Raw genomic sequence first — 26762 nt, 5'->3', positions numbered from 1 at the left:
CGCACACCCGCACACAGTTATGCATGTTTCAAACCTTCAGCAGGGTTGTGTTGCAGATATTTGGGTGTGGAGGAAAAATAACTGCTATTGCTCTGTGAGAACAGACTGCTGTTAAACTACCAAGTCTTAAAAGTTACATAACTGATATCAAAAGACAAACAAAACTTCCCACCAAAGCCATGTGGACGTGATAAGAAGTTCACTGGAATGTTTAACTTTCCTCTTCAGGAGGCATCTTAAGCTTTATATTCACTGTAAACACAAGTTCATGTCAGTTAAAAGCTGGGATAGTTTAAGCAATTGAATACTAATGAACATCTCTTTAAAAAGTAGAGAGCAATGCATAATCTAGAAGAACACCATCTGAAAAATAAGTTACGTTATAAATAATATAAAATAAATAAATAAGTTACATATTAAAATAATGTGTTTTTGCATGCCTCAGCAAATTAGTGAGTGCATGACTAACAGGTTTGTACTGTATACATGAGCAGACAAATCCTTCACTTTAGAGAAATAACACATTTAACATGCTTAAAACATTATGTTTCCCCAAACATAAAGATGACAATATCATCCGCCATGACAACAGAGAGTTTTTTGGAAGTTGATTGAGGTGGCAGGTCTTTGGTGCACAAAGTGCTCACACTGGATCACATGCCTTTCTAGTGAGCGCATGTTGTACATTGTATGCAGTGAATGAAAGTTAATACAATGAGAAAGTGCCATGAGCTTAATAAGTGAAACCTTTAGCCCCACTTTTTACCTCAAAGTATTCAAACAAACACATCAGACTAGGAATAGGCCGTCAACAGCTCATACAAATAACCATCCAGTCAACCAGAAACAACATGCACCTCTCATTAAAGCACAGGTAGGAATCCAACATCCCAATTGTATATTTTAATTATGTATTATATATGCATTTAAAATGCTTATCTATTGACTTTCAAACATTTATACACTCTCCTCATTCCTTATCCTTTTATTTAGATTTACGTCTTAAAAAACATTAACAAAAAGTTAAAAAAAAAAAAAAAAAAAAAACTAAAATAGGCTGGAATGACTTGAACAACCAAGTGACTGACACCGGCATCCATAGAGTGCTCTCAAATATAGACGTTAAAAAAAAACACACAACTTAAAATCTGGAAATGGGCCCGACATGAATCCTACAACAATGTAATTCAACTAGCAGACTGATATGAATGACTCGTGTTCATTTTAACTTATAAAGAAAGACTCACTTTCAAGTGACCCCGTTTGGACGTCAAAATTTGACCTTACTATTTGTAGAAACTCAGTCACAACACTGGGACGGACTGGTCATTTCATATGCTCAAAACCACACCCAACCAATTAAAAAACGTTAAAAAAACAAAACAGCAACTCTATCCACAGCAACAAACTCAGACTTTCAATGGGACTATAAGTACATGATATGATTTGTGTCCATTTAGGTTTGAGGCGTTAGTGCTAACTTGGCGAGGGCAGTGAAATGCCCCTCCCTCACAGCCTTTAAGAGTTAAATCCAATTACAGTCACCTCAATGAGGAATGATAGGCTTGACTGGCTAATTTTAAAATTTTAAGATACAGTATAGTGTGAGTGTAAAAGAAAGACGACTGGGATTGTTTCTCTGTTAAACATTCTTCACCCCTCTGAATAAGTAAGCACTATTATGTATTGTCTGCATTACTTTTTAAAAAAAGAAAAAAAGATTTCTTGGTGATATTAATTTGAGAACACCAAAGCTTTGGGATAAGCCAGCTCGTGAGGATGGTGCAATTGTGAGGGGTGCAGAATTTCAGCAGCCAGCTTGTGTGCCTCTGTATGTTTGTGTGTATGTGTGTATGAGAGCGAGAGACAAACTGTAAAATAACTTAGAAGTTGTATTGATTTCATGACAGCAGACAAAGAGTATGAGTGCGTGTATGCGTTTGTGCAGTTGTGTTTAGCAAGCACAATCCTTATGAGACCTCTGTGGCTGCTCGGTGAGCTGTGGCCCTTGTTTATTCCCGGTTACGGTCGGGTCGTTGTTGTCCAGACTCTCCGTCATTCTCTCGCAGATGATGTCCACCAGCCGCTCGAAGGTCTGCTTCACGTTAATGTTGTCTTTAGCACTCGTTTCAAAGTGCTCGAAACCTGCCGAGAAGGTAGACGGAGAAGGGCTGTGATTAGACCAACCACTTCAATGTGATGCTTATCCAGATAATCCACTTATTTCATCATATATCATATCTTTATAACATTTATTCAAGTCTAAAGAAAGAGCAAATGCCAAAAGATTTGCTGAGGAGTGCTTCACGAATGCAGGTCTCAAAAAAACAGGTGCTCTTTGGATCCACGGACATATCCGATTTTTTGTGATCAAAAAGTCACAACCAAAAAATACTGAAACACTGCTTTGCAAAAATTAAAACGCCAGTCATTAAAAAGGTACCTTCACGTTTCATCTCACAGCCTCCTTCTGGACATGTAAAACCTATCTGTGAGATGTCACTTGTTTTTACATGCCCCAAAATGTTCGCAGTAGCATGTTGACTGAATGGATCAAAAAGTTAAATTTAGGTTCAGAAACTCACCCTAAAAGCAGAAGGAGTACAGCGGAAACAGGTCAAATCTGTGAAGGCTAAGTTATTGTTATATGTTCCTGTCTTGAAAAAGGCCCATTTGTAACTCTGAAACTCACTTATAAGTACTCATTATATGTTAAAACTGACACATGGCGCTAGTTAAGACTCATGTTAATATGACTCATAAGCACAGATGCAAGTACTGTAACTGTTATTTACGCTAATTGCAACATGAATTGTTGTAGCATCAGTTTCAAATATGGTGAAATTGTGTCTAACCATGATGACACACAGCACAGTATGCTAAACATAGAACGTTGCATTATAAAGTGATACTAAACTGGCGGCAACAACCTCTGAAATGATCCCTCAGTTTCAAACTTCACTCATTTTTATCTACATTAAGTCATTAAGTCTCTTTGAAGGACAACTTTATGGGTCATGATGATATGCAATTTTCACTTATGAGAGGAGAGTGAACCCGCAACAGAGACACGGGATCTAGTTTTTACTCTGCCGTCTAAATACTCAGTGACAACTCAACTTACCCAGCTGCTCTGACAGCTGCTGGCCCCTGTCTGTAGTCACCACTCGTTCATCATCCATATCACACTTGTTTCCCACCAAGAGGACCTGGGCATTGTCCCATGAGTATGTCTTGATCTGCGTTGACCTGTTGGAAAACACATGGCGGTCAAATTAGCATTTACAAAACAGCTGTTTCCACTGACTGAATTTTACAAGCATGTTTAATACATTTCTTGGATGCTAAAGCACTTTATTTTATGTTAGGCTGATCCCAGCAATGGAAGATGGCACACACATGCTTCATCTGAACTTTCGTTATATAAAAATAAGAAAGTTTCCATAAACATCATTGCTAGTGGTTATAATGACTCTTTAATCAATGGTTTCATTTTGAGGTTTGGAAAAATGTTGGAGCCACTAAATATAGCTTCACAAGAGTAAACAAGCCAACATAATACAAGTGATCAGACAGGTTCCACACAAGACAAGTTTCACACAATCATCTAACCCACTTATTTGAATAATAAAACAATAGGTGAATCCTGCTGTCACACAGTATTTGTTGTACAAGCATGCAGTATGATAAAAAAAACAAAACAGGTGATCATAACATACAACATGAATGCTTTCATCTGTCTTTTCACCATAAGGAATAAACAGAAGACTTGTCTGAAACCCGTCTGATTGTCTGACTGCTTAAAGGAAAGCTGAACTAAATGAAAGAATATCAGACGCAGATTAAGTTTCCACCTTCACAAAGACATATAGTATATTCAGGTGTCCCTCACCAGTCCTGAACAGCGTTGAAGGAGTCCTCATTGGTGATGTCATACATGAGGATGAAGCCCATGGCTCCCCTGTAGTAGGCTGTGGTGATCGTCCTGTAGCGCTCCTGGCCAGCGGTGTCCTACACAAACACGAATAAAGTTATTTTTTAGTATTTATTATTGTTAGAAGATGATAGGTTCAGCATTCAGACAGGAAAAACAACCCTGTACATTTGAGGAAGACCGTTTCTAGTTGTCACATCCAATCGTACTAAAAGCAGAATAGGGAATGAAATTATTGTCTGGGTGTTTTTTTCCCCCCATCTGCAGCACCTGCAAAGAATTTATAGCTGTGCATGTGCTTTCTGATGATTGCCTTGATTTAACATCCAGCCAAACTCCCAGCAGCATTAGGTATTCCTTTGGTGTCACATGTAATAAGCAGTTGGTAAAGGTTCAGGCTTTATGGCTCATGTTAAGTACACTTCAAGGGTATTGCCATTACAGAGCAGATGGAGCGATTCTGAGGACGGGATGGGCCATTTTAAAAGCTGGTAATCGATACAGATGCATGATAACAGATGTGATGGAATACAGAGGAAATGCCCCTTAATTCTGATTCAGGATTGTTGATAGATCATGGATATCCGTGTTGTTAGTCAAAAGTTGTTACACTAAATTTGAATTTCAGTATGTTGCTCATGGAAATAATGAAGACACTGCTCGATTTCTGTGTGTACCTTCCTGCGACAGCAGTTCTACACCAACACATCATCTCTCATAATTATGGAATATGAAATAAATAGGTGTGTAACTGTAAATGAGGGCTAGGACAAAGGACTGTATGAAACTTATTCTGTAGGGCTGGTCCTGATACTCAAACTTTGCTCCAGGTGTGTCTGTTAAAACACATGCAAAAGACTTATCTCCCTTTAAGACTTTAATGAACTTGAGCAACAATACAAAACATGGGCGTGGTTATCACACACACACACACACACACACACACACTTGTGACTAATATAGTCTCTGGGCAGCGGATATGAACCTCTCCCCTCTCTACTCTTGCATGCCTGCTTTAGGTATCCAGCGGGTGACCCTCAGTAAACATCACTTTTGTATAGCAGCTGTAGACTTCTCCTGCTGCCACACACTTAAACTCTAATTCAGAACACTAACAAAAAGCAGCAGCAACAAGCAAGGTGTCAGCTATAGAAGAGAAATCCTGGATGTGATCGTGGCCGTCACCTCTCGAGCTACTCTGGGAAATGCTACACAATCTGCACCTGGTGACCTCAGCACATCTGCATGCCTCAAATGTGTTCTACCTCCTTACCCAGATCTGCAGCTTTATCCTCTTATCGTTCCTGTAGATGGTCTTGACCTTAAAGTCGATGCCCACTGTGCTGACGAAGGCCGGCGTGAATGAGTCGTCTGCATAGCGAAAGAGGAAGGAGGTCTTTCCTACGCTGCTGTTGCCGATGATGAGGATTTTAAACATGTAATCAAAGTTCTGGTCTGAGGATTCTTTCTGTCCGTATGTGGCATTTGCAGACGCCATCTATGCAGGGATAGAGATCACATATCAATTAGACATGAGAAGTTACAGCGTGTTCTTATTTAGGGTGGGGGGGGGGGGGGACAAAAAACAGAAACACCTTACAAAATAAATGTGGTATAAACTACAGTAACAGTGTCAACAAAAACTTGTTTACTTCACCAAAGTGGTATTATAGCTGAGTACTTGTATTTGTGTTTAAAATTGTGCACATGTTCATGAGCGTCATACACACAGATACATTTCCTCTGCAACTAACACCAAACATTTCCTGTTGGTACAGATTGGTAAAAAAAAGAATAGAGAAAAAACCTCTTTAGCATTCTACCAACACAACTAGTCTCATTTATGACGCATTTCACACTTAACACTTACCTTAACAATTAGCTAGTATAACTTTGTGTTCATACAGAGTATATTTCAATTAGGTTGTGGATGATAAGTGTTTTTACATAAACTACACTGTAAGTCTTTGAGAAGGAAATGTGTGACTTCCATATTAGTGAGATGTGACCTCTGATACCACTCATAGATATCCTCTGAGGCCACTGTTTCAATTTCCTGAGCTAATGTCATCACCTCTGATTCACAGAGATCTTAAACAATGTGAAGACAGAACGAGAAATAATAGTTAAAAACATTATGCTCAGGGGTTTAAGATGCAAACCAGTTAATTGCTGTGCCTTCTGTTGGCCCCCTCCCCACTGACTTTTGCTGTATGTCATTATCCATCTCATACCTATCCCTCTCTCTCTCTCTCTCCCCTCATTTTCTACTGTCATATTTTGGTTGGTTTGCTGACTTCCAAACTCACATGTGGCATTTCTGAAACACACCATGACAGGCAGACATCCTATGTTGGTAGTCACTTATTACTATTGTGAAGAAGATCTGCAAAGGATACCAGGATACTTATGCACTCATCATCACTATTTTTTCAGACAGTGAAGCAGAAACTCATCTGAATTCATATGCCAGTGTTACAATTAGAGCCTTAGATATGCGGCAGAATTATAAGGCAATAGTCTGCTGCATGACTGCTCCATATGGTTCCCAGGGAAGTGGCCACATTGACATAACTTAATCAGGGAATCAAATTATGCAACTGTTTCGCCCAGAGCCTGTGTCAACACAAGCAGCCAATAATCACACAAAGCCTCGAGTGTTTGCACTTCATGTCAATAATACTGGTCAGACAAGGAATGGCCCACAGAAGATAAGAGGACGGAAGTACAGGGGCTTAGCGGGCTAAGCATCAGCTAAACTGACTATCTTTTCCCATCCAGGGGAGGCAAGGGAGGCTCGGCTAGCCAGCCAAGTATGAATGACCATATGGCTGGCCAGAATTTACCCTGTAGGCCACAGCAAACAACGAGACAGAGAAATACTGTCAGCGACTATTCATGAATACAACATGCTCGCAGTTTAAAGAGCTTAAACGACAGCACACATCATCAGAGGAGCTTATCCAGCGTCAGCTCTCTACTGACGGTGTAATTAGCAGCCTGACACTGACAGGCTGGCATCATGTTAGCTGCAAAAGGAGGAATAAGCAACACAATACGTGCTGTTGTAGATTACACCATGCATAATCAAAGATCGAGGGGGGTTTTAAGAGGTGAACGTAAAACATTTAGCAGTAGTCACCCTTTTAAAATGCAAATCAGGCATAGCTATCGTTTCCTTTAATGCTAACACACCGCATCGTTACCAGTATTAATAAGCAGGAGCTAGCTAAGCATCCCAGCTATGTCAAATGAAGGTTACTCTTTCTTATTTACCACTAAAATTTCAGTCTCTTCAGATCTCACAAGCGACAAATAACACACCTGCCACCTGTCGCTAGTGTACAGAGCACCTCAGTGATAAATGAGAGCAGGTCTTACCGTGAAATGTGTGTTTTGTCTTCGGCTCCGCTGCAGTTAGCCCAGACCCCAGCTTTGCACCTGCAGTAGCCCGTGATTGACAGCCCCGGCATAAGAATGATTGGCAGAAGAATCGACCAATCATAGAAGAGCAGCCATTCAGCCGCACAGAGCCCCGCCCCCGTCCCTTACTATAAATGATTGAGAAGCTTAATTCATTGTTATTGATAAGATGATAACATTTTTTCCATCAAATATTCTACTTGCCTTAATAAAACTCATTATGTAGAAAAGATATCCCTTACTTCTGCCACAAATAAAAATTGAGCATTTGATGAAGGCGGCAAAATAATTGCCATGTTAAATGGGTCTAGGCATGAATTATGAACTTTGTGTTGTGATTAACTCTCACTTCATGTTTCTTTAACCTTAACAAATTGAATATTTTAACCCAAAGCATGTTGTTCTGGTTAAGCTTCCCAAATTAAACCTATTACCTATTTCATCACTTTAAAAAAAGAGTTGTGGCTTAGCAATATTCCCTTTAAAATTGTCTGACATGATCACATCTGTACTGTCCTGCTCTTCAGCAAAGCTTCTCTATAATGTTGACACTGTAAAATATTCAGACTGCTAAACTCCATGTTTTTTTGTATTGGTGCTTCTTTTTAATGTGTTTTTAAACTTCTGTAACTCTGTCCTTGAGTGCACCTTTAAATAAAAAGTATTATTATTTATGGCTGCACCTTTTGCATATATTTAAACACATTTCCCCTAAATGCAGTCTAATATAGTCTGTATCTTTGGAAACTAGAATTTAAAATAAAGTTATGTGGTTTCAAACGTTTATCCTCACAGTGTTAGTTTGAATGAGTGAAGAGATTTGCATGTAGTAATATTACTACTTTAGTTTTATGATTTAACATCTTCATAAAAGCAGAGAACAAGACATCAAAGAGTGAAGAGTTTTTCCTTTATTGGCAAGGCATACAGTTCTAGTTGGAGAGGGCAAACACACCCGCAGTTAAACAGCAGAGTTTGGATTGTCAAAGCTGCAGAGTCTTAGTTCATGACCCCTGTTCATAAAATCTCAAAGAAAAGAAATACTGATCTAGAATGAGTGTTGAGGATGTATGACTATATTATCTTCACTATGAATTAAAGAAGTCTCAGATCCGCACACTGTAAGATCCTTCATGATTACGTGATCTGACGAAATCACCGAAAAACAGAAGAAATAGAGAAAGGAGAAATGTTTCAGGAAACCCAAGATGGAAATCTGTCACTCAACTATTTTCATACCAAGAAAAAAAAACATGAAAGTGAGTATTTTTGCTTATACGTGTTATTTGCAGACACAAAGAAATGAAGTGAGAAGGAGAAAAAAAAAGCTGAGTAATAGTTGAAATCTGTCCCGTTTGACATTCGCACAAATCAAACTACACATATGTACTAAACCTCAGACTAAAAAAAGTCTACTGTTCCATTGTCTCTGACAGATAATATAGAAATAATAAATAAACTGTACATGAAGCACTGTGAGGAAAATGTACAAAATCAAACAATTAGTGACACGCAGAGAGACAGGCTGAATCTTTGCATGTTGTGCTGGTTAAGCTGTTGTTAAATAGTCCTTAGAGTTGAAGGCATCCTTGAGTGTTGGTCTGTTTGATGCTGTTTATGGCTACAGAAAAAGGATTGCACATGTTTTACTCCAGCATGTCAGTGAACACTTCTATGACCAAAGAGAAATCCCGCATTTGAAAATAAGGCGTCCAAAATGAAAAGAAAAAAACCTTTCCCACATCTTTCACACATAAAAACATGATTTACTACTGTTTCATAGTAATAAAATAAAACAATTTCTCCACAGGCTAAGTTTTGTAAGTATTCCATGTACTCTTCATATTGTTTAAAATCTGGCAGTCAATGTCATGCATTTCAACAAAACATTTTTTTTGTACAGTCAATTATAAAAAGAACAACAACAACAACAAAAAAAAACAACTTCAGTTCCTCCGACAGCCAACCTTTAAGAGCTGTAGTGGTCCAGCCTGTGCAATTCAACTCACCCACCAGGCCATTTGCCAACAGAAAAACAGTGAAACAATCACGTTATACATGTTCAACTGTACTGGAAGTGCAGAACTGTAAAAGTACCTCACAAAGTGCTTTGGTTTTTTTCTTAGCAAATACATTAAAAAAAAAAAGTCAAACCAGTCATTCACTCACACACAAAAACACACCACTGTTTTAAGACAATATCAGTTTCAATTACTGTTTGAACAGGAGTTAGAAAAAAAGAAAAAAAAAAGGAACAGAGACACTAGGGTCAGATTGGCACACGGGGTGCTACAATCAACCAACTTTATCTGTCACTGATGGAAAGTAGCCAGTGGCAAAATGGAAATTACAGTACGGGTTGTGTCATGCTTGCTTGGCACTTGTTTTGTCATTGACTATGTCCCTGTGAAGAGCGAAATATTGATCAATGAGAGGAAAGAGGATGAAAAAAAAAATTCTGGCATAGGAAACTGTCTCTTAGTAACCTTCTGGGTTTTTACAGTTACAATGATGCATCCTTCTTTGCAACTTGTGTACGTCTAATACGCTGCCCTTATCGGTCCATTAGTTTGTGCAGGTGGATGTTGTGTTTGACACGTTATAAAGCAACAACAATGGACTTTAATGGATGGTGTTATGTAGCTGTACCTTAGCATTTAGTGTTTGCATGATGTCTGTGCTGGTTGAATTAAGGCCAACAACAAACTGTTTCTCAGTCAACATCCTCCAATGTGCTAAAGTTTTGGCTCGCGCCCTTCAAAATCACAATGAGGGCTATGCTATGAACAAAACTTTAAAGTGCTAAACCTGAAGGCAAACTGATACAAATGGGTGCCGAAAATATAAAGGATGCAAAAAAACAAAAGATAGAAAGAAAACCTTAGTTACTTCAAATTACAAAAACGAAAGTAAAACATTTAATCGAGCAACAAAACTGAAACATAACTGATATTTTGGGTAGTCCTACAGTTAAATACGTTTTGAATGTATTTTCCATATAGGCCTATGCAAAACCTTGCAAATCATTTGCCATTTGATGCCAGACCTTCAGTTCCACTTGTCAACACCAGGGGGCACCATGTGCACAGCCCACATTACTTAGGATGCAGTTCCTTGACTGTCCAACACTACTGACCCTGGCTCAGTTTTGTTGCTGACAATAAAATAGTTAAGGATTATAAAAATGGAAACAACTGAAAACTTTAAAATATGTACTGTCAGCAAGTCTGTTATAATCACATCCTTCTGCTAAAATAACTGCCTGTTGAACACAATTACATGGACTGTGCAACACTAGCTGGAAGGAGTGCTACGTTCTGTATACAATAATAATGATAGAGTCACTCAAAATGTGCTACATGTAAAGTTTCCTGCATTAAATCATGCATAGCTCCTTTCTGCTCTTTTCTGCATTAACTTTCCTCACACTGCTTTGAAGTGTGGATGGCCCTAAATAAAAAACCAACAAACGACCAAAAAGAAAATTAAAAGGCAGGCAGAACAGCATTGTCCCTGTAAATTGCAAATTTGGCAAGATGTCTCAAAGACTTTGTTGTGTCATTCATCACTTCCTCGCTTTCTTCACAAATACTCCATGAGAGGAAGACAGATCTGTCATTTGTTGTAGTAGACCTTGGGTTGGCTGGTAAAACTTTTTTTTAAAACCTCTCATTGTGTCTGTTGAACGTGATCCGCAGTATGTCTGACTGAAACACACAGAACACAAAAGGACCACTCAGAAACTTGATTTCCTGTCCTCTACTGGAACAGTGACTCAGTCTATCTGTCTCTCTCCAGTGCAAGCGACTGCTGTGTAAAACTGCAGACTTTCTTAACACCCCCAACACCCACCCGCACTACCATACTGCCCAGCCGAGGCTTGCTGTCACCCTGTTCGGGGGATACCAGAGGCGGTGGTGTTTGGTTCAAGTGGGAGAAGGGGAGTGACAGAGGATGAGGCACCAAAATCAAGAAAAAATAAACAAATAAAGGCCAAAAGAAAGACAACTTTTGACTGGTGCTATGTGCCGAGTCTGAAGTGCACCCCAGAGACGCCTTCCTGCTCTGTTTCTCTGTCTTCTGCCATTTCTTTATCTGAGTCTAAAGAAAACGTCCTGCCTGCCTCAGTAGTGAACATTTTGGGGAGCAGGCGAGTCGTAGCAGACACCGCATCATATCCGCTGCCAGAATCAGTTCTGGAGAGTTCAAGCCCCCTGCTACTACTGTAGACCTCCTCCTCCTCCTCCTCCTCAGGTGGACTCTCTGTATCAGACTCTCCTTCTTCTTCCAAGGTCAGCTCGAACTGGAATTTGTCGGCGGAGGTACAGCCACCGCCCCCGCTGAGTGCTGACGTTTCCCCAGCGGCTCCCTCTTCCTGGCCTTCTGGCTGGGGTGAAGGGCTGTGGGGGATCATGCTCTGGTACCACTCTCTGTTGTCCTCCAGCGTGTCCAGGATCTCCTGCGCGTCTGGGTGAACAAGGTCAGCCCATGTCTCCCAAAGAGGATGAACAATGTAGTCAATGAAGCCCACCTGAAAGACAGAGCCAGGATGCTCATTTTTCCTTGACTTGCTTTTTTGTTGTAAAATCATAGTTTTGTCTTCTTCTTTATTTCAGAATTACACAAATAGATAATTTAGGGTAGTTTATAATGAATTAATTATACTGTACCTGGTTCTTCTCTATGGAAGCGTTCTGCTTGTCACACATGGGGCTAATCTCCATGCCCTTGTCCCTCTCTCTGTCCCCCTGGGTGAAAAACTCCACCATGATGCGGTCCGTCCACTGCCGGTACAGCTCAAGAGGCTTGGTGGGGTTGCTAAGGTCTGCACAGTGCACCATGTTCTGAAGGACCTGGGATCATAGAAGTACAGTTTGTAGATTTTCAACGAAAAAGCACTTTAAAAAAATTGATTTATTCCATTTTGAGGTGAAATGTGATGATATATAAGTCGTCTGAATGGTATGAGATATTTAACTGTAAAGAGGTTCTTACCTGTATGCGGTCTGAATAGTTGTCCAGCAGTAAGACTCCTGAACTGGTGACTTTCTTGGTCTCCACCATGGTTTTCAGGTCTGCCAGTAGGTTCATGTGTTTGGACATATCTGTGGCTAGTACCTGCAGGCAAAGCAATAAAATCGATTGATCAAATGTATTAGAATTAATTGTTTAAAAGGTACTGAGATACTGTAAATAATCTTAAGAGCACTAACAAAGTGTCTCACCATGTCGATCACCATTTTGCGCAGCGACTGTCTCTGTTTTTTGCTAAGGTTCTGGAAGATGTCACAGTTGTCCTCCTGCAGAAGCTTAAAGCCGACAGCCAGGTGGTGATTCTCCAGCACTGACGAGTCGTTGTACATCAGGGCTAGCTCTGAGTCTGAAGGTTATAAAAGTTAAATGTTATAAAGGTTATACAAATACTTATAAAAGCCTTTTGTAAATGTAGAATAACCTCTTCTCCACACACGCATGAACACAGACACCTCATCCGCATAGTTAAATACACTCTGCGCCCACGCACGTTCACATAATCCCTGTGGAGCTATGCAAACTCACTGGTGTTGATGAGAAACTGATTGGAAACTCCAGGATGATCCACATCATGGATGGCACTGGCAAACAGAGCGGCGAGGATCTCCAGATCAGTAAACACAGCCTTGAACAACACACGCACGCACACACACACACACACACACACACACACACACACACACACACACGCAAGAAAGAAAGCAGGGACAGTCAATATATGTGTGTATGTGGCTGACATAAGAGAACATGTACAGATGGGACTTGTCTGTGGTGTTTAACATGTTACACATGTTAATGTGTATATCTGTTCTTTCTGTTGGATGAATTAGAGTGTCACCTACCTCCAGTGCAGGTGTGGACAGCAAGACATGTGTGGACTGGACTACGTCTGCAGCATGGATGTTGTTGTGGTAAGCCACCTCAGCATGGTAATGATCCTCCAAAGTCATCATGAAGGTAATGAAGGTATCTCCTGGAATCTTGAAGGACTTGAGCAGTTCACGCTCCTACAGTGGCAGGTGAGATAGAATACATCACACACTGTGTCAGTCAAGGTGAAGATCATTTATTGCTTTTTAAGTTATTATTCCATTTATTCATTTATTCTCTTGTTCACTTATTTCCTCTATTTCAGGTTACATTCTGTTTAAGAAAGTATGTTGAGACATGTTACCTGGAAGATGGTGTACATAGTGACTGTCAGTGGACGATTCCCAGAATACTCAGAGACTTTAAAGATGTCAATTCCCCATCTGTTAACATCCTCCATCTCCTGCCGATGAACAATGAGCACACATATATGTCATGACACACACTGTACAAGGGAGGGTGTACTGTATAGAGTGTGTGCAGCATTAAAATGACAAACTTGAACAATAGCACTCCTCGTACCTTGGCTAGGAGACCTTCTTGGCTGGCGCTGACCCCGAAGCGAGGGATGGTGGAAGGTGCAAGGCTGGGGCTGTGGGTAGCCTTCTTCACACCGCTGATCTGAGACATGGGCCGCTTCTTCTTGTCCTTCTCCTTGGTGGGGGGAGACATGATGTCCATGTCATGTTGCTTCTCTGTCAGATTTAGCAAAGTATTAGCATCAAGCTCTGTCTGTGAACAATATAAAAACTTTTACTATCCTAGAACATACATCATTTTACTACCCTACTTATCATATTCAGGTAGGTGTGTAACATGTAACTAATGGTAAAATGTGTGCACCAGTAATGACTGATCACAAGACTATGACTGATACCTATATATAAAGTATATGTTCATGTACAGCTTGTGTATTACACAAAGTTGAGGTATTTTACCTAGAAAGGTACTAGAGATGAACTCAGACACTTGGTTCCCTGAACGGCTGGTTTCTGACAGCTGGGTGAGCTCTCGGTTCAGCATCCTCTTGAACTGGAGACAAATACACACATACACACACACACACACACACACAAATACAAAAGCATCCATGAGTTTAATTGAGCATATTCTTGCATAACTGTGGACAGACTATTTTCAGTCCATCATTTATCACTACTTACATATATTTATATCAGAAGAAAGACTTTGCAATCTCTCTCTCAAGACATGCACACTTGTTGAATAGTTGTAAGATTTACTTGGGCTTTTAGGGTTTTATCTGTCTGGCAGTTACAAATGAATGTATGGTGTGTGGAGCATTATTGCTTTACACAAACAAAGCTGAATGCAAGGAACGATGCACTTATATCCAATCGATCACAAAAGCAATTCACAACTCTTGACTCCCCTGAGCTTAAAGGCATAAGTTGCTCTTATTACAGACAATCATTAGCTTTGGAGAAGAAACACATCCACAGAGGAATCCATCCAGACCTGCTAAACCGACACCTACATTGTGTCTGTGGAGCATGCATTTGTGTGCAGTGCAGAGGCTAATGATTGAACACAGAGAAATGAATGACCGATTTTACTCACAAAAGGCAGCAAACAAACAATCTATGAATCTAACATGAAGCTGTCTCAGAGAAAGTCTTCTTTCACATCTCCACCAGCAGCTGTTCACTTCTCCACACTCATTCACAAAGAGAGCAACATGTGAGCCTCGAGAAGTCTCTCTCCCTCCCACCCAGTTCATCCTCAGTCTTTCCTTACCTGAATGAACATCCACGACACCGAGATGAAATAATTCACTTCTGGCATTTCAGCGCACAATCGAGCATAGGAGCAAAAATAAAACTGAGAAAGAGCAAGCTGGGCTTTCTGGTGGTCCTCTGACATATGCCTGTTTCGCAGAGAAAGACACAGCAGGGACACTTTGTGCTCTTGCACTGCTTGCCTGAACAAAATCCACTACAAGCAGACAGTCCACTGGTTAGTACTGTGGAGGCTCTGATGAGTACAAGCTGAACAGTCGGGGGAAAAAACAGTTTAGAGGTCCATGGAAGAACAAAACTGAAAGCATAGCTGTGGGATGCGAGGATGCAAGGCAGAGACGCCACTCTCCCTCGCTCCCCCCGACTCTCCCTCATTCAGTCTGTTACTGCCTGCTCCCGTATGTGTGTAAACAGAAGGAGAACGAGGTACTCTAATCCACGCCTCCCTTCAAAAATGCCTAAGAATAGCGGCCAATTGGGCGCCTGCTGCAGCAGAGGCTCGGGGAGACAGAGGTCCCTCATTGGCCAGAAGACATACAAACTAGGCAGGGCTGAGTGTGTTGGAGGCGGAGGTTGTGATATGCACCATGTGCACCAAGTTTGAAGAAGATATGAAGGAAAAGCTTTGAATGGATGAGGGGAGGTTTCATTCATGTAGCCAAAAATAAAAACAGTACACCATGTACCACAATTCTGTGGGAACAGTGACCATTGTGATGATCATAAACAGAAATAATCACAATACTGAAAATTGTATGTTACCCTGTGAAAGGAAAAAAAGAATGCTTCACATTACACACATTACAGTCATAATATTTGATGACAAAAAAAACACTGTGGCTCAGAGTTAATCTTCATAAATTTGGTCAATATTTTATTTGTGGAATATACTTTCACCATGACGATCTCCGCCACAAAGTCACATTTTACTTGATTTAAAATTTAGCAGCAAATCAGTGATTGTTAACTTGTGAAAAATATCCCCAGGAAGATGAAATTAATATTTCCAGAGGTCTCACTCTTCCTCAAAGATGGTTTCCGGGATCATTAGAGATCTACTTTAAACAAAACTATTCTGTAAGGTCATCAGTGATCCAGAAACAATGTTTCGCTCTGGTCTTTGTTCCCAAGTGCCAGCATGAATAATTCTTCCCCATTGACTGAAGCTGCTCATTGACTGATCTGCAGCAGTGGGGGGGTTTGCCTCCTATGGAACTCTGGCCGACGCCACGTGAGTGAGTGTAATGGTATATGTATCCAGGCAGGCAATATATGTGATGGGAGGCAAGGCGCCCAATGTATGTGATGTAGAAGAAGTGTGTATTATGTGACATGTATGTGTGCATGAAGAACACGTGTGTTGTGTGGGCGGTCTAATCGTGGAATCACATGAGTGGTGGGCTGCAGTCTGAGGAGAGGGATACATGGAGGAAGGATGGATGGGGAGGAGGGGGCTTGCCGTTTCATCTTCAGTTCCCACTACTTCATTCACATTTTTCTGCACGAGTGGGGGGAAGGGTGTGTCTGTGTGTCTAGTCTCTATTTGCATGCATGAAGCCATCCCACTCATTCATAGAGTAAGCCCCTCTCCCATCCGCTGACGGATGGGAGATTCTATTCATATTTTCATGGACGCTGATGGATTCTCTGTAGTACTGAGCTTTCAGTTTTGTTTAGGGATCAGTGAAGGCTAACTGCACTTACAGTACATCACACACAATCCCTGAGCTTACTGTTGTACTTGGAGCCTGTTCTAATTTGAGCGGAAAACAGCTATGCATAGCCAAAGATCACCATCCATTAATTAGAAACTGATGAAGATTATTAACATGTATTATACATTGCTTTTAATACCCATTCTTATTTAAAAAAAAAAAAGATAATTTAACTCTCTAATAAGATTAACCTTATTTAAAATTCTGCATTTGTTGTAATTGTGTTAAACTTGTTTATTTTTAGTGTTATGAGCTTCAAAATTGCATTATATTACTTTTAATCTTTTAATCGTTATGTGTATTCTTTCAAATTTGCTGGGTTCAGCCTGGCTGAGTTCAGGGTCGTCTACTGTACTGTGTTCATGGGGTTAGAATCTGATCATCTTAAAAAAGGCAACAAGGCACACATGATGAATCGCAGCACAGATTATGTGAGTGCTCTGCACAACCTTGCATTGTGCTGATGTTAACCTGAGCAGTGGTGTATCTACATTTTACCCTGTGACAGATGTGATTTTCAGGATAAAGAGTATACAACTTCTCTGCTCATCAGGCTGTGCAAAATGTGTTAGGGTTATGTGTGTTGTACTGGTAGAGTACCTTGTTGGAAGCCATCTCGCTGACAGAGTGTCGAGTTTTCAGCGTCTCGAGTTGCTCTAGACACCAGTCCAGCTCGTCCAGAGTCTCTATGGCCAGCTGCTGGTGAGGCTCCTCTGTACCGGATGAACACAGGAAAGTATTATGAGGTGGACTCAACGCTCACAAAAGCATTCACATACTGCACACATAGAGATTTTGCTCTAATTTCATGTACAGTACTTTTAATATATATATGATGTTTCTGACCTGGGTAATTTTTGATTATCTGATATTAATTGATTATTAGATATTAATAGCAAATAGTCCATTCTAATACCATTACTGACCTGCGAGACTGGTCTTGCACATGGATGGTGGATTGTTGCCTGAGGATCGTGTCCTGTAGACAGAGATTGGAAATTTAAGGTGAGAGCAAGTGAAGAACCTAATGTAACATGATTATATTTTGATGTAACTAGAAGATTAATTGAGTAGCTAAGGACATTTTCTAATAACCTACTTGCTGGCTGTGCGATCTTGCTGGCCGGTTATGACGGCAAAGTTACTTCGGACTGTCCTCAGGCTGGCGAGGACCTGTAAGATAAATGATACAAAGTGTAGGTGTTCATCAAATGTGACGGCCATAACTTTTGTGCTGTCATGAAACCACAGATGTCACATCAGTAATACATACTTGCACATAGTGGCTCACTTTATTCACCTTGAACTATATCAAGTACTCCTGAACATGAATCTCCGACAAGCATTTGAAACCAGACATAGTGGCTTTCATTCCTCCTAGTTGAAGCGCCATGCAGAGGCATTCCCCTCTCCCTGTTTGATGTTTTGATGGCATCAATGACACTCCTCTATGTCATGTCTGTCACTCCATCTGTAGCCAAACACTGACTCAGCACACAGAGAGAGTTTACTGACTATCCGGTATCCAAAACTGACCCATGCAGGAGCCTTATCAGCCTGAATACGCATTTAAGCAGCACGACCCAGCAGTATTGGATTCACCGCTTCTATCATTGTGTAAAGTGAGCACAAGTGTGACGCACATCCCACGCAAGAGCCATGCACTGCCAGCGGGATGCCTGCTCCTGTCGCAGGGCCAACTTAATGCTAGGGGCTGTTCCGGTGAGGAAGTAAAGCCCATTCTCATACCATCTGGAGTTTATTATAGTTTTAAAGACCTGCTGTCTATAGCTGACAAGCCAACATGATTTCCTTTATTTGACCATCTGGTAAATATTTTTGGAATAGCACACGAAATAAAAGAGATTGTCTGTAAAGAACCCAGAGGACTCACCTGTGCAAATGGTGTGACTATCATGTCTTCTGTGTGCCTGCAGTGCAGAACAGAATACATAGAGGAAAATGGCTTAATAAAGCACAAATAAAACAAATTACAGGACCAATCTGCTTTACAAGATCTTACATTTTAATATATTGCAATATATTAGAATCATCTGTTTGTAATTATCTGTCAAAAAAGGCCCAACATGTTTGTTAAGACAAAATAAATAGCGCTTAGTCTGAGGTTTCATTTGCAGTTTATCACAAATAGGGTGTTGGATAGTCTCTGAGTAACCAGGCAGCTAAAAGGACATAATTAGTTTTCATAATTATTTGTCAGATATCCTTGTTTAGCGCTCAGTTTGTCATCACTCTTTAAATATGCAGCTACATCAAAAATAAATATGGCATGCACTGCGTATAATAAGGTTGGTGAGGAAACATATTGGGGTGGGTGATGGGGTGGGTAAAATGAACTGGTAAATACTCACAAGTAAATAAAAACACAATGTGTGTTATTATACTTGGTTGTCTCTTACAGTATTAAGCATCACATGCAGAAACAAACAGAACAGAACTGGGTGTTTTAAAGGGGAGGGGATCTAACAGGGGTCACAGGTGAAGTGATATTTAGTCACATTTGTCAGGAAGGGAAGTGGGAAATGGCAATGAAGCCATCTACAGGGAATGCAGGAGAGGGCTTCGGGGGAACAGTGTCAGTGTTTTTATCTTATTCTTATTGGATCATGTTCGTCTCACCGAGATGACAACCAGTTGACTTCCCAGTGCTTCAAGCTTTCTTCCCTTCAAAAACAGATAGGCGAGAGACGATGAGGAGAGCTGTCACTGCTTACTTTACAAATTTAAAGCTGTTTACACATTATATTATGAAGTGGGGCACTGGTTTAGGGACATATTGGAAACACATAGAGTGAAATATTGAAATAACAGACAAAAAAAGCAGCCCCTTCTTTCCAGTTGTTTGTAATCTTAGAGGAGCAGACTAGACAAACATTCAGGGATGGAAACACAGCCGGTTGTTGTGAATGTTGGGCTTTTCAAGACTGAAGACACACGCAATGCACTGCATGTTTTAATACTGCCTTTGAGCTAATGACTTTGAAACACAGAGACAAGAAATGCACTAAAATTTGTTTTGGATAGACAACTAAGCAGATTTGAAGGTCAGAAATACAGAGTAAGGTCCTCTGGCTTCAGAGGACCAAAGAAAATGCCGAAAAGACTATTTTTATATGTGTGTGTGTGTGTGTGTGTGTGTAATCATGGACTTGGTGTCTCATGCTTCGTGAGTATAGGCTGCATCTATACAGTACACTCATTCATTTTGTATATGAGGTGAAGCACACTACATGCAGCACTGTTGATATTGTGCCTTTATTTCTGCATAGTGAGTCAAATTTTAATTTCACTGGAGCATCACAGAAGTTTAATAATTTCAGTAAGAATTTTGAGGCTGCAGAGACTGATCTCAGATCTGTTTTTTTTGTTTTTGTTTGAAATTGTGGAAAGTTAAGCACACAGCATGAAAACCTGACGATAATCCTAAAATGTAAAACATTGTATATTATGGATTAGAGCAACTCCTGTTCACAAAGACATACAGTACATCAACAGTGTGAACAGGTGAGTTGGAGGTGAACTTACAGGTCACTGGCAGTGGAGGAGTTTCTGGAAGGACCTTTGGGTGACAGGTCAAAGTCAGAGTCCGAGCGGTAGAGAAAGGATTCCCGTCGCTGGCTGTGAGGAAAGTTGGCTTGTATGACCACACCAGAGCCAGGGCTGGCCTGGGGGTCGAGAGGACTACGCCCCACTGACAATCCATTCTCTACATCAAAACTGTGGAGAAAGAGAAAGTGATATAGAGAGAGAGTTTATTAACGGCGGAGACTCAAGATACACAGTCAAGATATACATTTAAAAGATGTTTTAAAAAAACACAGAAAGGAAATAAAAGAAGCACCCATCCATCCATCCATCCATCCATCCATCCATCCATGACATTCCTGCCACTAGTTTGAACATATCGCCTGTAAAGGATCTGTGCATGCATGCGTGCAACAGGAAGCATATTCTCCTGTATGAATACGTTTCTGGACATACCAAATGCAGCACATCATCTTTTGAATGTTAATAGCGTCAGACAGGAACAACTGCCAACAGTGTTACAAGATGTTCATACAGACTGATGAACATTACAATTTGAGCTGCGACTGTGGTGCCCTTTTGCACAAATCACTTTCAATTAGTCCTGCAGGACATGTGCATGGATCAATAAGGGTTGATCAGACTACCGATTTAATTTGGTGACAAAAATGCTGTGTGGCCGTAGACTGACCACTTAACAAATCAGTGTACAGATCCCAGTTTCTACTTCAGTGGACAATTAGAGGGAGAAAATTAACAAAGAACGTACAAAAGTCTGCATTAAAAAATATCACAAGTTTTCATCACTGTGTAGAAACAGAGTTGTCTCAAACAAGGAAAATTATTTTTAGAAGGAAGTGTAACAATAAGAGCTAAAATGACAAATTTAGCAGGGTGACCAAAAGGATATGATAGTGTGAAATATGTGGGAACGCAAATTAACACACTAGCATGTCCCTCACAGTAGACTAAAATTGGCATTGCATTTAAATTTGTACAACAATGGTGACGTTGAAAAACAACAAAATTAGACTGAAAACACAATGAGGAAGTGTTGAAAGCCACGGACAATAAATCACTGCTGATTCTTCTAGCTGCATGTGAATGATCTTCCTGCTGTAGCTGAGCTGATCATAACTGACCAACAAAGCCATTTAAAACAAATCTATCATCGATGCTAAACAACACACAGTAGATGCCAGGCAATTGAACTGAAGATTTTAAATCAAGGAAAGGCAGCCTGAAACACTGGAAACAAACAGCTAAAACATCAACTACATGATGTGTGCTTCATTAAAGGTGTGAAGCCTGCATGGCTAATGTCAGGCAAGTGTGTGAACATCCAGAGGAGGTCTGCATGGGTGTGCGGTGAAGGACTGTGAGTGAACAGTGGGTATAAAATTAGCATCAGAGCATTGACGTGGGGGTCATGTGAGTGTAAGTCTAAAAATAGCCCGGCGTTCAGGTGAGGAGGAGTTCCTCTTGATCAAACATGATCCGACTATGGAGAAAAACACCAAATAAAGTCACGGTGAGGCCTCCCTTCACAGTCTGGGCACGTTTCTGCCTTGATCCACATCTACTTTCCCACAGCCACTCTGCAGACATGCAAACCTGGAGAGACTCTGTCAGCCTGTATAGCCCAGTTTGGCAACATGTCTCCTTTTCTAAACAGTCTGAGGATCTCCAGAGAAGAAATCCAGGCTTTAGCAAAACAATCATTAGCAGAATGTGGAGGATTTTGGACGGGCAGATGCGAAGAAACACACTCAATCTTTCTCAAATAAATACAGCGGGGGAACTGATAGTCAAATATAAAAAACTAAAATCTGAAACCCAAGGCAAACACAAACTGGAACTGATTGCATGAGTGATAAGATGAAAATGTCTGTTGATGATAAGTGTGGGAAATAATGAAACACAATACAAACACATCTTTATAGTCACTAATAAGCTACATCAGCAAGTACTCAACACAGCTCTAAATACACATGCAGCTGTGTGAGCTTCATATGCTACATTACAAGCCACCTGTGATTTCATTTGATCAACAATATTCAACAGAATAGACCTCTTCTAAGGCAGATGTTTTGTCTTGAGCCCAGGTGTAATTAATAACATTAACGAGGACTGAGCACAATGCCAGCTAGAGTCACCTAACTGGCCAAACTGTAATGCTGTCATCATTAATGTTATCAGTTACACCTGTTTGTTACCATGAGAGCACATCTGAGACGAATGAAATCTATACTGCTTTACTGAAACTGAACTCAGATTACTGAAAACTAATCAATAGATGCTTTTCACAGCATTCAATCTGACTTGTCAGATAATGATGGCTGCATTGCACTTAGGTAAGCTATTGCAGGACTCTGGTATTATATGGCTTTCTGGGGCACTTAATTGAATGGAAAAATCATTAGTGTGATTATTTACACCTGCGCCTTTCCTGCTTTGACCAGTCAGTGATTAGTTGGATTGACACCCTGTTGATGACTGATTTATCATTAGTTGAGCTAAATCTACAGGCTCAGCTCTGTGAGGCTGCACTGAGGCACATTAATGCTTTAAGGTAAACGCTCACAATGACAATGCTGTAAGATATAATGTTAGTTTACTGTGTTTTCATGCTAATATTAGCTAATTAGCACTAAACACAAGGTACTGTAGAGCTGAGGCAGAGAGGCAGGAGATGTCATTAATTTTGTAAATTATAGTATTGGACAAAAGTTTAAAAACCTGATAATGGCACTAGATGAAAAGAGAGCAACAAAATTATTAACATTCATCCTGAACGGTGAATAAATGAGTCAAGGGATCCCCAAACTCATTAAGATTGTCCTATGGGGATCATGAATCTCTGCATAAAATGTATTTAATAGCAATTCATTCAGTAGTTTTCAAAATATTCCAGTCTGAACTAAAGTGGTGGGTGACTGACCAGCCATCATAAGAGCCAAAGTTGTTAGTTGCAGCTGTAATAGTATGAATACTACAACTTGATTGCAGTGAAAAATACAGGCTGAGTATAGTAACATCAACTGCAGCATGTAAACATCCCATTCATTCCCCTTTCCACTCCTTTCTCCCTGCTCCCCTCCCAGGATGCTGCGTGAGGACAAGACATTGGTGTGTTACTGGCTATTACATAACAGCAGCTGAACAGAAGCCCCCGTTCCTCCATTCATGTGACAGATTCAGACACACTGACTGTACTATACATAGCCAAGGAGAGGAATCAGAGGGAAGGGAGACAGCAGGGTAGGGGGTGAGGAGAGAGAGCAAGGCCGAAGTAAAATAGGGCAAAATGAGAGGGAGAGTAAATAAAAAAGAGGAAGAGAGTACAGCCTGTTCTGAGACATGGAAGTGAAGGCCTTTTGGTCTTAATGACAGACTGTGTGACTGCATGTTTGGCTTGAGTTTGTAGGGTGTGAGTGTAGATTTGACTGTGTAAGTGAGTGTGCATCATAGGGTTAAGGATTAATAATCATTTTGACAGAAAAATTAGGAATTCACCCTTTCATGTGTCAGTAGTGCAACGTGCCACCTTACACACCTGTAATGTGTATAGTTTTAATCTGTCAGTACACACACTTACTACGAGTACACATGTACACACCCACTCTTTATCTTTCCCTGTTTTCTCCTATCTATCACATTCTGTCCTAATGATGCTGCACCCCTGGCTGTTCCTGCATACTCTGACCACAAACTCGTTTCTATTTTTATTTCCGCACCACACTTCTATCTCTATGTGTCTAAATTTAGCCTCTCCCATGCATGGGGGAATAGACCGAGAGAGGCAGCGATTCAGCTAAAAATAGGATTTCAGGTAGAATACAGAGAGTCCTAACCCTCCCCTCTCTGTTCCCTCTGCATCACAGAGCAGCGGATTCTTCCCCCCATTCATGAATATTTATGGAGAGGTTTCTATTTGAAGCCGATGCCGAGCTAAAATTAGATCACAGATCAAAATATCGCCCACGACTTTCCCTCGCTGCTATTTCACTTCCAGTTTTATCCGCTTTCTCTCTCACTCAGCTGTTGCGAGTTCAGCACTGGATGAGTGAATGCAGAGTACTCATGACAATAGACTATTTATTTTTTTTTACTTATACAGATAATACTATTGTACACATCAATACGCCTCACATGATTCCCAAAGAGAGCAGTCACAATGATCTGTTAGTTTATATGATTTAAGGATATAGGCTTCAATACACCCAGTAATATGAACAATGATAGTAGTGGTTGCCAAGGTAACAACCAATGGGGTTTCCAAATAAACAGCTTATTGCTTATTTGGAAATGATATGTGAAGATAAAGATGTTCAATATCAGAGAGGGTTGATTCAGATTGAAGGTGTTTGTGTTGTTGATGGTTCGCTGGACTGCATTATATTTCCTTTTCCATTAAACCAGTTCAACATCTAAATTAAAACAGCAACTGAATTACAAATAACATTATTTTTGAATGAATGGTTTTTAATATGAACCATTTTTGTACAGTTTATACTGCACTATTGTACACATTAAACTCACCCTGAAGAAACATTGATGGAGTGAATGTGCTCCTAATGTAAACCATAGCCTTCCATTGTGTTTCCGACACCTCTATTGTGCACTGTCTTTAAGCACACAGTTTACCAAATGTATACTAAATATGTCAACTGAAGCATTTTGTGTTTTTAAGAGGTCAAAGGTTAGCATTCAGGCTTAGCGTGCATGTTGTCTGGACAGGAAGCTCCCACAGAAGCACAGTGCCTGGTCTTCAAATACGACTCCATTGTCTTTGTGTCTTTCACATGCCAACCAGTCGCACCCGCCCACCCATCCACCCACCTCTTCTCTCCTTCCCTGACACCCTCCCTCTCTTCTTTTTCTCAGCCTCAGCTGCAAGCGACAAAAATAAAAATAACAGCATGGAAATTCTTTAAAATGACCCTGTTGAGTGGGAGGGTGTTGTTTAATAATACACCAGATAAACTTGATGAGTGATGGCTGATGTGTAGTAGATGCTGTCTTGAGAACTGAAATGAATCTGTTCAATTACGCTGAGTGCAGGGTCCCTCTACTGGGCTCTGGTGAGACTGCAGGAGCTGCCTGATGTGGATGAATGGAAATATAGCTGAAACAATTAGTCGAATAATCTATCACTAAATAATAATCTACACGAAGAGGTACCTTATTTTTATTTACTAAAAAAAAAAAAAAAAAGAGTTGCTGGTTCCAGCTTATTAAATATAAAAATGTCCTGCTTTTATTTGCCTTAAATGATGTCTTAAGGTTTAGAACTGTGTTTCGGACAAATTAAGTATTTTTAAGATATCTATGTAGGCCATGGAAACAAGTCTACTACGGAAACATTTGTCACTATTTTCTAATATTTTATAACGAACAAAGAAACAAAAAAATATCAATAAATCAACAGAGTATTCAGCAGCTAAATTTATGACGACAAAAAATGGTTACAGCCCTAATAAACTATATAAGCAGTATATCAGTGAGCATAACTGGATGACATTTATATAACAATACTAGTGGGAATATTTTTGTGGTATCAAAATATATTTCAATATGACAACTGGGTGCAAAATCACATATGATATGACATTGATGCAATGAATTGCACTGTTATGCAATACATCAGAGAAAAAAAATGTTCACATGTGTAAAGAGAAAGGTCAGAATCAATACTTTCTACGACAATGGCACAATATCTGATTCAATACCTTATCACCCAAATACAATTTCACTGACAGTTGACAGATGATAATATTAATTATTGCCTAGCTCAATCAGTGAAGATTAAAATGTTTCCATGTGCAGAGAAAGTGAAGGAATCTAATATAAAAGATAACAAACTAGCTGAAACACATGCAACAGACCTTTGAGATCAATACGGTTAAACAGATGAATCCTAATTTGGCCTCTGTGTTTGCACATAATCTGCCTCAAAGATACCTGTACATGACAGAGGTGCACACACCTGGTTATTTTCTGTAGTCTAAAGACCGAACTGGAGCCAGCATTCCTGGGCATCATAAAGCCTTTTACACAAAAAGTGTAAAGAGAGAGGTGTGTTACAGCATTTGTTATTTAAGTGGCTGGCTGGTAAGACGTGTGATTGATGGTAACCTGTCAGTGGCCCTGATACTCGACACCCCGTTTGCGTCACCGCCTGTCACGGCAACGTCAATCCCATCTGGGGAGCATTAAAATACAGGAGCTATGGGGCAGAATGAGAGAGAGAGAGGAGATAGGCCTGTAAACCAGGGCAAGCTGTCATCTGAACCTTCATTCATCATTCCCAGGCCTTTTGCTGTGACACAGCCAGAGGTAGAATTAGTTGCACCAGAGCAGACTCGCAGGACCGGCTCAGCCATTTATTCAAAAGACATTTAAAAGAAGGCAGGGATCACTTATTAGACGTAATGCGGATCTCATTCTGTGACGCTCGAGAGTATTGTATTTCCTACCATC

General features: G+C 40.3%; 2 protein-coding genes across 4 annotated transcripts in view; both read right to left on the bottom strand.

The window, feature by feature from the left end:
* Positions 1-1632: 1632 nt before the first annotated feature.
* LOC128368960 (ras-related protein Rab-3A-like) lies at positions 1633-7381 on the bottom strand. The gene is made up of 5 exons (XM_053329892.1): positions 7316-7381; positions 5208-5432; positions 3893-4011; positions 3125-3249; positions 1633-2145 (listed from the first exon to the last, which is right to left on the bottom strand). Exons 2-5 carry the CDS (start codon positions 5430-5432, stop codon positions 1955-1957), a joined length of 660 nt encoding a protein of 219 aa, XP_053185867.1. The 5' UTR covers positions 7316-7381; the 3' UTR covers positions 1633-1954.
* A 3997-nt stretch (positions 7382-11378) lies between these two features.
* The window catches only part of pde4ca (phosphodiesterase 4C, cAMP-specific a), a 45819-nt gene continuing 30435 nt past the window's right edge, over positions 11379-26762 (bottom strand). For all 3 annotated transcript variants that reach the window (XM_053330285.1, XM_053330286.1, XM_053330287.1), the window contains 15 exons: positions 20280-20471; positions 19374-19418; positions 18628-18664; positions 17833-17906; positions 17660-17712; positions 17334-17446; positions 14200-14293; positions 13784-13956; positions 13566-13664; positions 13234-13398; positions 12917-13016; positions 12583-12737; positions 12353-12475; positions 12028-12210; positions 11379-11888 (listed from right to left, as the gene is read on the bottom strand). In XM_053330285.1, coding sequence (XP_053186260.1) covers positions 11379-11888; positions 12028-12210; positions 12353-12475; positions 12583-12737; positions 12917-13016; positions 13234-13398; positions 13566-13664; positions 13784-13956; positions 14200-14293; positions 17334-17446; positions 17660-17712; positions 17833-17906; positions 18628-18664; positions 19374-19418; positions 20280-20471 — 2116 coding nt within the window. The remainder of the gene's footprint in view (positions 11889-12027; positions 12211-12352; positions 12476-12582; positions 12738-12916; positions 13017-13233; positions 13399-13565; positions 13665-13783; positions 13957-14199; positions 14294-17333; positions 17447-17659; positions 17713-17832; positions 17907-18627; positions 18665-19373; positions 19419-20279; positions 20472-26762) is intronic.

Source organism: Scomber japonicus, chromosome 12 (assembly GCF_027409825.1).
Source record: "Scomber japonicus isolate fScoJap1 chromosome 12, fScoJap1.pri, whole genome shotgun sequence".
Taxonomy (NCBI): domain Eukaryota; kingdom Metazoa; phylum Chordata; class Actinopteri; order Scombriformes; family Scombridae; genus Scomber; species Scomber japonicus.
This window is presented reverse-complemented; position numbering and strand designations above follow the sequence as displayed.

Coding starts and splice junctions, on each gene's coding strand:
- LOC128368960 (XM_053329892.1), bottom strand. CDS start 5,432: ATGGCGTCTGCAAATGCCACATACGGACAGAAAGAATCCTCAGACCAG. Junction 4,012..5,207: donor GGATAAAGCTGCAGATCTGG/GTAAGGAGGTAG, acceptor GTGTTTGTGTAG/GACACCGCTGGCCAGGAGCG. Junction 2,146..3,124: donor GCAGCTGTCAGAGCAGCTGG/GTAAGTTGAGTT, acceptor CCTTCTCGGCAG/GTTTCGAGCACTTTGAAACG.